The sequence below is a fragment of the Diabrotica virgifera genome, chromosome 1 (genome assembly GCF_917563875.1).
Source record: "Diabrotica virgifera virgifera chromosome 1, PGI_DIABVI_V3a".
NCBI classification, from domain to species: Eukaryota; Metazoa; Arthropoda; class Insecta; order Coleoptera; family Chrysomelidae; genus Diabrotica; species Diabrotica virgifera.
The window spans coordinates 81,248,431-81,261,035 of record NC_065443.1 but is presented as its reverse complement, the minus strand read 5'-3'; the positions used below and the strand labels follow the sequence as shown (position 1 = coordinate 81,261,035).

Below are 12,605 nucleotides of genomic sequence, written 5' to 3'. Positions count from 1 at the left end.
GAGATTTTACTTAGTTATGTTATGACCTACCTACTTATTCCCAAATTTTGGTGCACTATCTCGATCATGAGCGTCACAAAAAAAATAATAAAAACCGCGACTTTGACCCCTTATAACTACCCTCGTCCCCCACTCTAGTTTCCGCCTCTGGGGATTTTACTTAGCTACGTCACAGTATAAAGAGGGACAGTAGAACCACTCTCTGAAAAATTGGAAGTAAAATCTGTAGTGGCGCATGGCGACCGCGCAATGTTGGCAGTCGCTTTTGCCCCACTCTCGCATTGCTAGTCCTATAGAAACGTACGGATTTTAACAGGGAATACCCGCATCCACCACTGGTGAATTGCCAATTGCGTAGTGCCGGTATTACTTCTTAAGATCAAAGCGCCGACAGACGAGTGGTTTTACTGTGGAAGCTCTATATACTGTGGCTACGTCATAGAACGTCTTAGAACGTTTTTACTTGCTACGTCTTAGAACGTCACAAAAAACCCCTTATAATTTTTATATTCACTCCTGTCCCCCACCCCTTTGTCGGCCAAGCAGCGTTCCGTCCCTGGAAATTTTACTTAGTTAAGTCTTCTTCTTCTTAAAGTTCCGCTCCTATCGGAGATTGGAAATCATTCTGGCAATTATAATTTTGTTGGTTACGCGCCGGGATAGTTCAATTGAGCTGCATCCAAACCATTCACGGAAATTGCGTAGCCACGAGATTTTACGTCTTCCTACGCTTCTTCTGCCTTTGATTTTGCCCTGCATTATATTTCTTAATAGTATTTTTCACCTCTCATGATGTGCCCCAGTATTTCAACTTCCTTTTGCCATTTAAAAAGTTAAAGACAAAAAAAAGTTATGCGATAAAGTAACCGTTGCTCCACCCAAAACGGACGCCTATGACTGGTACTAAAAATTCACAATAGACGGAATCGATTTAGATCTGGAAGATAAATATGTGTACCAATTTTTGTTTTTCTAACTAGAAGCGTTCTGGAGGTATTTAAGAAAAACTAGTTAAAAGACGCCATCTTCAAAGAGCTCTAGCTCCCTTAGGAAGCATTTTCGGACTAGGTGAATTTGGTTAAATTGTCTTAAAATTATCTGAGGAATCTCCTGTCTTCGTTTGTCGGTAGAGTTTCTGGACACCCTGTATAAATAAATAATAATGTATACACTCTCTGATGATTTCTAATGAGAATGAAACTAGTGAGGGTGTTTATGGTGCTCTTTGAACAAACTGAAATTATCATACGTGTCTTGATTTCGTTTCACGGCGAATTCTTTCTTTAGGCTACGGCTCCAAGGGCGACAAATTTACGGTAGCAGTAACCGTAAAACGAACTTAAGGTTCCGCGGAACGAAATAGGAATAGCCGAACTGAAGTGACTACAGGACTTGTGCGTAGTCGGTTCAGTTCGGCTATTCCTATTCCGTTCCGCGGAACCTTAAGTTTGTTTTACGGCTACTGCTAGCGTAAATTGGTCGCCCGTGGAGCCTTAGCCTTATCTCATACACTAAATAAAAATAACATCGCGCGCTGTTATCGAATAACAACGTTATTCTGGAAAAGACCGCTCATCTCTAGTACCGCTTTGTCGATTCTCTTACGTCACGTTTCATAAAACATCCTTTATCGACTGTTTTTTGATATCATTTTAGGCGTTGAAACCGTTACTTGAGGTCGGTCGAAATCAACTCTTTAATTACAATATGTTTTTATCTTTCATTTAGGCTTACCGACTGACAGGCATATGTGGAGTGACGCCAGCGGCAAAAAGAAACGTACAAGAGATCAAGTAAAATTGCTTTCGGTTCACTGGCAGTGGGTTTCGGATTGGATGACTGATTTTCATGTACCAGGAGGTGTTGATAAAGAAGGGTGGCAGTATGCTGTAGATTTTCCATCTACATATCACGCCAATAAACAATTTACTGATTATGTCCGACGTCGAAGGTAAGTGGATGGAACATTTTTTCCTAAGAACATTTAAAGCAAATTATAGCATTTAATTATATTTTAAAATGAATAGAAATAAATATTCTATATAAAAAAGGAACATTTGCAATAAGGGAATCAAATGTTTTTAAATATCATTAAAATCATTAGACTTGTTGTATGCCTTCAAATTGGTCGAATTAGATATCTTTTAAGGGGATGGGTACGAACTAATGAGACGGGTACCTGAGAAAACTAATTTTCTAAAAGTATTTTTCAAAAATTTAAACACAGAATGAGAGATTACGTTATTACCGAGGGCCGAAAGTCCCTGAAAACTTCTATAATGTTTATTTTAATAAGTTACAGTGGTGAAAAACTAAGAGAAAATTTAGTGTGATTTTTAATTTCAAATATCTCATTCAAAAGAAACTTTTTATTCATTCTGAAGGACTTTCGGCCTTCGGTAATAAAGTAATCTTTCACTCTGTGTTTAAATTTTTCAAAAGTACTTATTAGTTTTCTCAGAATTCGAAAAAAATGATTAGATTTAAAATACATTGAAAATTTTGACAGGCGTCAAAATTTTGCATTTTGTTCCTTTCCTCTTAATAATTAACGCACCATAAATAAAACATATTTATTATTTCTACTTTCAGTGTAACTGCGTTCGACATTTTATTAACTTCATTGTCTTTAAATAATAAAGCACTACTGAAATGTTTGGTACACAAAAACACTCGGAGCCCAAAGAGTAACCTTTATTTCTTCACATATCAAATGCCTGAACCATTCTTTTACCTGTTAAAACTAATTAAATATGGTGTGATACTATACATGAGCGCCGTAAGTGAGGTTTATACAGTATAGGAAAAAATTTAACGTAGGTATGCTCTTTTAATGGGAGCAACAGAGAGAAACATATTTAAAACAATATACAGCCGGAAAAATGAAAGAATACCCTATGAACGATCACATCAATCACTTATTTTGTATTTGCTGTCTTTTTATATAACAAACGTTTGTTATTTATAGAAAATGACAGCAAATACAAAATAAGTGATTGATGTGATCGTTCATGGGTATTCTTTCATTTTTTCGACTGTAGAAGATATAAGGTCAAATCAATTTGTTTCGTAGGTATCTTTCTGTAAGAACAGCTTCGCCAAAGTAGAAAATTAACAAAAGAAATTAACAAAGTAGAAAAAATAATATATTTAATTTTTTGTAAACGAATGTAATAAACAAATTATTTAAAATAAAAAAACTTGTTCTACTCATACTAAATTTGTTCTACGCATAGTTGTAACCATTATTGACGGTGTAAAATTAACACGACCCTTTTGAAGATAAACTGATTGGGATAAATACATAATGCCATATTAAAATGTCTGTTACCAAGAAGTTCCTGCACTTCTTTATTAAATTCACTTTTGAAAATTGTCTTTCACAACTTGCATTTGGATGAGGTAAGGTGAACACAGACAATACAAAAACACCCAAATTAGTAAATAGAGGATTACCGTCGAAATGTTTTATTTGATCCACTTTATAATATAATTTATCCAGATTATCTCATTCTATTGAAATATCCTCGTATTGCTTAAGTTTCCTCCATTCGTCATCGATCTTTTTAATCGTTTGTAGATCTTGATGATTCAAATTCGGGTCAATTTTGACACTAGCGGTAAAAGATTTTGGCAACTCTTAAAGCTATTTTTAATTAGGTTTATCTTGCCCATGACTGAATCTGCAAAATAATTTCTTGCATATTCGTTCATACTTCCATACACGTTGTAAGCAAGAAACGCCTACATCTTTCGTAAAAATCCAGTTTGAATTTATTACAGTCCGTACAATATAGATACCGTTACACGTCATCCGCGTCATAGCACGTGACGTCACATGATACTAACACGAAATATTTAAGTCGTAGGTGTGTTCCTTTTTAGAATCGTTTAGCTGAGTACACTGGAATTACAGCTACTAGTTATATTTTATTACATACGCGTAGAAATAATATTGGAAGATTTGTATTAATGTAAATTTATAGAAACATGCCCTAACTTGTTTCATTTAATTTGTATAAGTGGAATATAAAGCGTTTTTATAAAGCACACTTGTTCGGATTACACTCTAACTGCGATCGAAAAAAGGTGACATGTTGGCATAAATTGGTAACATTTATTTAACAGATGCAGTATTGACATTTCAGATTTGTTTTTATTCTTTACTAATTATTGTTTTATATTTCCAATGTTTTTATTTATTTACATTGAATATTGTTATATATTTAGTAGTTAAGATCTAAGGCTACTAATGTCTACCTTAGTTACTAATGTTTTTTTATGTTTCTAGCTTAATATAATATTGTCACTGTCATAAATTATAAATGAATAAATACTGTTAACATGTCCATTGGCGACTTGTATATAATATTGGCGACGAGGTTAGTAGAATGGACATTAAAAAGCAAAAAAAAAGTACGAGCCTGTTTACGAGGCACTCTGACAAAAACTGAAAACTGTATACATGAACGAGAAATCACAAACGAAGAAATTGAATCCAGATTACGGACGTTAGACGAAACCATAAAGAAATTTCAAAATATACAATATGATATCGAACAAGAAACTGAAGACGCAGATATAGAACAAGAAACACAAGAAAGATTTGAATTTGAAGAAAAATATACAATGATAAAGACCAAACTCCTAATTTTGCGAAAGAGAAACGGATCAAACGACCAAGATGTTATATGTAGTACGGAAATTCAAAACATAGACCATAAGATACAATTACCAAAAGTTAATTTTCAACCAATACAAGAAACAGAAACAATTAATAACTTTACAAGGAGATTGACGGTATTTTTCCTATTAAATAACATCACAGATGAGCAAAGTAAAATTTACTTTCTATTATCTACGATCTCTCCACAACTTTATGATACTTTACATAATCTTTGTTCTCCGGAGGATCCATTAAATAAAAGCTTTGAAGAATTAATTAAACTACTTGATGACTTTATTGATCCTAAACCTAGTTTGTGGGCTCAACAACATAAATTTGTTACACATTTACAACGACCAAATGAAACTGTTGCAACATACGCTGCAGAACTCAAGAAACTTGCTTCTAACTGTGAATTCAAATGTCAGAATTGTTGTAAGTCCACAATAGATGGATTTTTATCGTTACAGTTCATCAGAGGATTGCATGAAAGCGAAATTCGAATAAAAATTCTGCAAGACAGAGAAACACACACATTCTCAAAATTAGTTCAGATAACTACATAAATTGAAATGGGAAAAATAGAAAATAATAAAATATCTGCAGACATACGTAATGAAATTGAAACGGTGAACAAATTGTCGACATCTGTAAAAAAACCTCAAAGATCATGAACTTACAAGAAAAAACATGAAAATATAACATTAAAAGACTTAAGGGGAAAATGTTTCAGATGTGGACAATCAGATCATAGATCCAACGAATGTTGGGCCATTAAAAGAACTTGCAACAAATGTCAAACAGAGGGACACTTGGCAAAAGTTTGTTTAAAAAGAAACAATGCACTCCAGATTAATGATTGTACCAGTAATACAAGTGAAGAATCTATCGGCGAAATAAACCTTGTTAAGGATGAACGATCTGAAAAATATACAATTACAATCACTATCTCTTATATCACTAAAATTGTACAAACATTTAAACATTCCAAAGAAAATTTTTAAAACAGACTTAATATTAAGAACTTACACAGGAGAAGGAATCAAACCTACTGGAGTTGCTTATGTTAAATGTAACTACAAGAACCAAACCTTCTCCAGCAAATTATACATTATAGCTAAAGACGTTGACCCTTTATGCGGACGTAACTGGATGAAAGAAATAAATATTGAATTGGCAGATGTGCGAAGACTACAAACTGTTGAAATACCCAAATTAGACCAACTTCTTGAAGAATTTGCAACATCAGTATTTAGGTCAGACCTAGGAAAAATACCAAATTTCAAAGCTCGTTTGAACTTACAGAAAAATACACAACCAATGTTCATGAAGTCTAGAAGAATTCCATACGCTCTAAAATCGAAAGTAGAAGCAGAAATAGAACGGCTAAGTTCTGAAGGTATTATAACCAAAATCGACCATAGTAATTGGGGTACACCCATTGTACCAATTGTTAAACCTAATGGGAGTATAAGACTATGTGCCGATTACAAAATAACTTTAAATAGAGTTATTAAAGACGAAAAATACCCGATAGCTATCGTAGAAGATATTTTTGCTCAAATGAATGGGGGTAAATTATTTTGCACATTAATTATTAAACAAGCTTACCTTAATATGGAGATAGACGAAGACAGCGCTCAAATACAAACTTTAAGCACTCATATGGGAACATACAAAATAAACAGACTGACGTTTTGTGTAAAAGTGGCTCCCAGTTTATGGCAAAGATTCATGGATAATTTACTTAAAGGTTTAGAAGGCGTACAATGTTTTTTGATGATATAATAATTCAAGGAACAAGAGAAGACCAGCTATTACTAAGATTAAGACAGGTACTTACCAAGCTAAAAGAAAATAACCTACGGGTGAATAAAGAAAAGTGCCAATTTTTTAAAAAGAACATTAACTATTTAGGACATACAATTGATAAAGATGGGCTCCATAAGAACAAAGACAAAATTAAAGCTATAATAGGTATGGAACGGCCTTCTGATATAAACGAATTGCGAACTTTTCTGGGTATGGCTAATTACTACAACAAATTTATTGCTAATCTTGCGTCTATATCAAATCCTCTAAATCAACTCTTGAAGAAAGATAACAAGTTTACCTGGACTGTAAAATGCGAAGAAAGTTTTAACAGAATTAAAACGGAAATTGCAAGTGAAAACGTATTAGCACATTTCGATCCGAGAAAACCTCTAATCATAGCCACGGATGCTTCACCAACAGGACTTGAAGCAGTCCTTTCACACATAGTTGAAGACGGCTCAGAAAGACCGATAGCTTTTGCGTCAAGAATCTTAACCAATGCCGAAAAGAAATACAGTCAGATTGATACGGAAGCGAGTGCGATATACTGGTGTATAAAATTTTTTTTCATTTTTGTTATGGACGAAAATTTACTCTGATTGCTGACCACAAACCGTTAACATCAATCTTTCATCCCCACCATAATCTACCAAAACTGAGTACAATGAGACTTTTTCATTATGCTCATTTTTTATCTGGATTTGATTATGAGATACAGTACAGAACAAGCAAAAAAAATGCTAACGCAGACTTTTTGTCGCGGTTTCCTGTTGAGAACACAAATACATATGAAGTAGATCAACATGGCTTATACCAAATACAACAAATTCAGATATTAGAAATTAGCCCAGATATAATCGCTAAGGAGACAGAAAATGATATAGAATTACAGAAAATACTTAAAGCACTTAGAACAGGTCAATCTCTGAAACAATATGGATACAAAGACAATGAATTTACTTTACAAGATGACTGTATTTTAAGAGGAACAAGGGTTGTAATACCACATAAATTTCGTAAATTTATTCTTAACGAACTGCACGCGGGACATATTGGTATTTTAAAAATGAAACAACTAGCACGCAGTCATGTCTACTGGAAAAATATTGATAAAGATATTGAAGAAAAAGTGAAAGCATGTAGATCATGCCGTTTAGAACAAAATGAACCAGCAAAGACACATTTACATCACTGGAAAGAGCCTACAGGTCCCTGGGAAAGAATCCATGTTGACTTCGCTGGACCAATTTGTGGTTCTCAACTATTCATTGTGGTAGATGCATATACAAAATGGGTGGAAATTATATCTATAAAGGTAACAACTAGCTAGTGGTGTATACAAACGCTAAGACAAATATTTGCCACGTTCGGAAATCCATATGTGCTGGTATCTGACAACGGCCGACTATTTGTTTCAGCAGAATTTAACAAATTTCTATCCAATTGCGGTATCACCCATAGAACTATTGCTCCATATCACCCAGCAACGAACGGTCAAGCAGGACGATTTGTACAAACTATAAAAAGGACTCTGCGCAGCTTAGCGGGGGAGAGCAATATCTTAACTGATAAACTACTTAAAGTACGAACACGTTTACGTCGTACACCAGGTGTTAACGGTTTCACCCCGTATGAGCTTATGTTTGGACGAGAAATTAGAACGAATATTCATGCAATGTTAAGAAAACCTTGCAAACATACAACTTCCTTTCCATCAGACAGGCCTACACCTGGTAGGGAATTTGCCTTGGGAGACAGAGTTCAGTCTAGAAAATACTGCAGTGATCAACGACGGGTATTTGGAAAGGTAATCAGACGCATAGGTTACTTACATTATGAAATACGAACAGATGATGGTCTACTTTGGAAACGTCACTTAGATCAGCTGCTGCCAGCACCTCTAATCTTGTAGTTGGAAATTGGGGCGGAGGACTGTTATATAGGGTGTCCCAAAAGTAGCGGAACGGTCGAATATTTCGCGAACTAAACATCGGATCGAAAAACTGAAAAATACGGGTTCAATCATTTTCAAAAATATATCCAACGACACCAAACACCAATCCCCACTACACCCCCTGGAGGTGGGGTTGGGGGTAGCTTTAAAATCTCAAATGGAAACCCCCAGTTTTTCTTCCAAATTTGGATTCGTTACGTAAAAGTAGGCAACTTTTATTCAAGACATTTTTTTTGAACTGTGGATAGATGGCGCTATAATTGGGAAAAACGATTTATCCTGATACCATAGGTAAATTATAGAAACGGTCTTATATCTCACGAAATACACTTCCAAATGAGAAACCAAAAAACAGATTTTTAATATTTTTCGAAAACCTATCGAATAACACCAAACATGACCCTCCAACCCACCCCCTAGAGGTGAAGTGGGGGGTAACTTTAAAATCTTAAATAGCAACCCCCACCTTTTATTGCAGATTCGGATTCGGCATAAAAAATTAAGCCACATTTATTCGAAACATTTTTTTTAATTTTTGATAGATGGCTCTAATAAATCGTATTTTTCCAATTAAAGCGCCATCTATTAATAATTCTAAAAAATGTAAAAAATAGAATCTGTAATAAAAAGTGGGGGTTGCTATTTAAGATTTTAAAGTTACCCCCACCGCACCTCCAGGGGGTGGGTTGGAGGGTCACGTTTGGCGTTATTCGAAAGGTTTTCGAAAAAGATTAAAAATCTGTTTTTTAGTTTCTCATTTGGAAGTGCATTTCGTGAGATACTAGACCGTTTCTATAATTTACCTATGGTATCAGGATACATCGTTTTTCCCAATTATAGCGCCATCTATCCACAGTTCGAAAAAATGTCGTGAATAAAAGTTGCTTACTTTTACGTAACGAATTAAAATCTGCAAGAAAAACTGGGGGATTTCATTTAAGATTTTAAAGTTACCCCCCACCCCACCCCCAGGGGGTGTAGTGGGGGTTGGTGTTTGGTGTCATTGGATAGATTTTTGAAAATGATTAAACATGTATTTTTCAGTTTTTCGATCCGATGTTTAGTTCGCGAAATATTCGACCGTTCCACTACTTTTGGGCCACCTTGTATATTTAGTAGTTAAGATCTAAGGCTACTAATGTCTACCTTAGTTACTAATGTTTTTTTATGTTTCTAGCTTAATATAATATTGTCACTGTCATAAATTATAAATGAATAAATACTGTTAACATGTCTATTTCTTGTATATAATAAATATTAATTTGTTTTGTTGTATAATCCACTTTGCAATAATTATGTAATATATTTGATTTAAAATAAATTCAAGAATTCTTTTATAATTGGGCAACAATGTCAACTTAGATCTCTGACGTAGATAATGACGTGCAACGGTATCTATATTGTACGGACTGTATCTGAATATCAGTAATATTTTGTGTCAACCCAATTCCTAGATATATGTTATTAATATTGACAGATTTTGTAATATCTTGTGATAACTATTACAGTTGAGTCCACGATTCTTTACCCGTGCGTCATTAATACCTGGCGAAATAAACCACATACTTTTTATATAGTATCATTCTCTTCCACGCATGAAACTAAAGGCAAAACAGCTACCGCCTGTTATTAAGTAAAAACACATGTTATTTTTATAAACGTTTCTGATTTGTGACGTTTCTGGTTTGTTTACTTTTGTGGATGTCAGTCGTTGGATTTTTTGATGGTTTTTTGTCGAATTTTTGCATTTTGAAGTTTTTTATATTACACAAACAGTTGTTTTCACAACTAATTTTATATTGGAGTTTGAAATTTTATGGTGAGTGTGTTAGATTTTGTCATTAATTTTTACAACATACAAAGCTAACCTCATTCACACAGTTAAGGAATAGTTGTGTTTAAGTTTCCGCCAAATTGAATAAAATTACAAAATAAAATATGTTATTGAATTTTTTTATAAACTGTTTATTTATTTATTAATCACTAATGATATTAAAAGAATTTATTAAGCTACTACAAATGTAGCTGTAATTCTGCACCAAAATTTTAAAGCAAAACTTACATTTGACATTCTATTTATTTGATAACGTCAAATTTTATAATATAACCCGTGATCGGAGCAGTAGCCACTTTCTGTCACTTGCTTTTGCTTTTGCTTTTAGTAAATTTCCGACTTATTTATTATTCCTGGACTCAACTGTATATCGCTTTGGAAAAATGTATTTAATTCAAATTTTGGTGAAACCCTTCCAAAAATAGGTAAAAAATTCCCATTCTAATTTATCCACTAATTTTAATTTTATTTTACTTACTTTAAGTATCATACAACAGGAAACACAGGGGTTATTTGAAACAGGGACAAATTAGATCAGAAATATACCGGTTTCGATTCGGAGGTAGGAGGATATATTATGATTTTTATCTCCTTCTAATAAGTATGAATATAATACTAGTATCACTGTTAGTATCTTTCGTTAATAGGGCTTTTCATCGATTGTCATTTGTTTCGAGCTTCTGTCATGTGTTACATACTATTAATATATCTACGTCATAAGTCTTTGGTTTGTATCATTGGCAATACCAATAACGTATGACGTTGTAGATATATTAATATTATGTGACACATGACAGAAGCTCGAAACAAATGACTGTGAATGAAAAGCTCTATTTGTAATACCCACCATAAATTTTTTCCTATCTGTATAAAAATGGCCAATACATTACAACTACTAGTACATTCTTTCACGGTTTTTGCTGTAAATTTTAAAGAACCGCTTGGATTGACATAAAATGTGGCATACGCATAGCTAACATGTCATAGAAAAAAAGTGATATGGTGCTGATGTGTGCTTTTGCCCTGGGGGTAAGTTTCACCCTATCTCGGGGGTGAAAAAATATATGTTCAAGTTAAGTCCCGAAATGGATAAACTGACTAATTTTAAGCAAATTTTGTTCTATAGAGTTTTTTCACCAAATCAATACTTTTCGAGTTATTTGCAAGCAAATAAGTTCATTTTTCAACAAAATAACCACGTTTTTAGACGGTTTTTCGCAAATAACTCAAAACGTAAGCATTTTGTCGAAAAAATATTCTTAGCAAAACTATAGCATATAAAAAAGTGAAAAAAATGGTGTATATATTAGGTCTCTATACCTAGCAAAAGCAGAGTTATAGCTCATGAAAAATAGGGGTTCATATTCGAAAAATTCCAAATAGAATAATTTAATGTGAAATATCCAAATAATGAAGCATTCTTGGGGAAAACACATTACAACTTTTTGAAAGTGTTTAAAAAAAGCTTTATTTCTGTTTTTATAAAAAAATTTCTAGCATCAAATGTAAGCAAGTTACCCCCCAATTATATTATCAACTTAAATGAAATTAATCGTTACCGCTTCACAAGTTACTTTACTTATATTGTGTTTATATGATCTATGTTTCATCGATTCAAAGTACTTATTTTTGAAAAAAATTGGTTTTAAAGTAAAATTTTTTAAAATTTTAATTTTGAAAAAAATGCTTTTTTTCAAAATAACTTAAAAATTGTTAGAGATAACAAAAGTCTTAAACAATAAAAAAATCGGCTTTACTTTTCTGAATAATTTTTATTTTTTGTTTTTCTGTCAGACAAAAATTGGTCAAGATTCGGTGTTTCTAAATTTGCATACACTCGTGATAAGTGACTCGTTCAAGCCCTTTTAACTACAGCTCTTTCAAAAATAGGGACTTTGAACCGATGAAACTTACAGATCGTATGATCAATACATACGCGAGTAAAAAACTTGTGAAGTGATAACAATTAAGTTCATTTGAAATTCTAATTAGGGGGTGATTTCCCGATTTCTTACCAAAAAAAAGGGACCAACTTTATTTTGAGCGTAACTTGTTTACTTTTGATGCTAAAAAATTTTTTTAAAAAACAAAAATAAGCATTTTTTTAAACACTTTCTTCTTCTTAAAGTGCCTATCCGTTCCGGATGTTGGCGATCATCATGGCTATCTTGACTTTGTTTACCGCAGCGCGGAACAGTTCAGTGGTAGTCTTGTGTGATGAAGTATCTTAAGACTACAACTTAAACACAAAGTTAAATAGAGTTTTCCCCAAAAAAGTGCTTCGTTTTTTGGTTATGGCACGTTAAAATATACGATTTGGAATTTGACGAATTTGA

The 12,605-nt window shown here is 33.3% G+C and overlaps 1 protein-coding gene across 2 annotated transcripts in view; it reads left to right on the top strand.

The window, feature by feature from the left end:
- LOC114332675 (tectonin beta-propeller repeat-containing protein) overlaps positions 1 to 12,605 on the top strand; it is a 137,116-nt gene that overhangs the window by 102,670 nt on the left and 21,841 nt on the right. For both annotated transcript variants that reach the window (XM_028282504.2, XM_028282503.2), the window contains exon 10: positions 1,729 to 1,951. In XM_028282504.2, the coding sequence (XP_028138305.1) occupies positions 1,729 to 1,951 (223 nt within the window). The remainder of the gene's footprint in view (positions 1 to 1,728; positions 1,952 to 12,605) is intronic.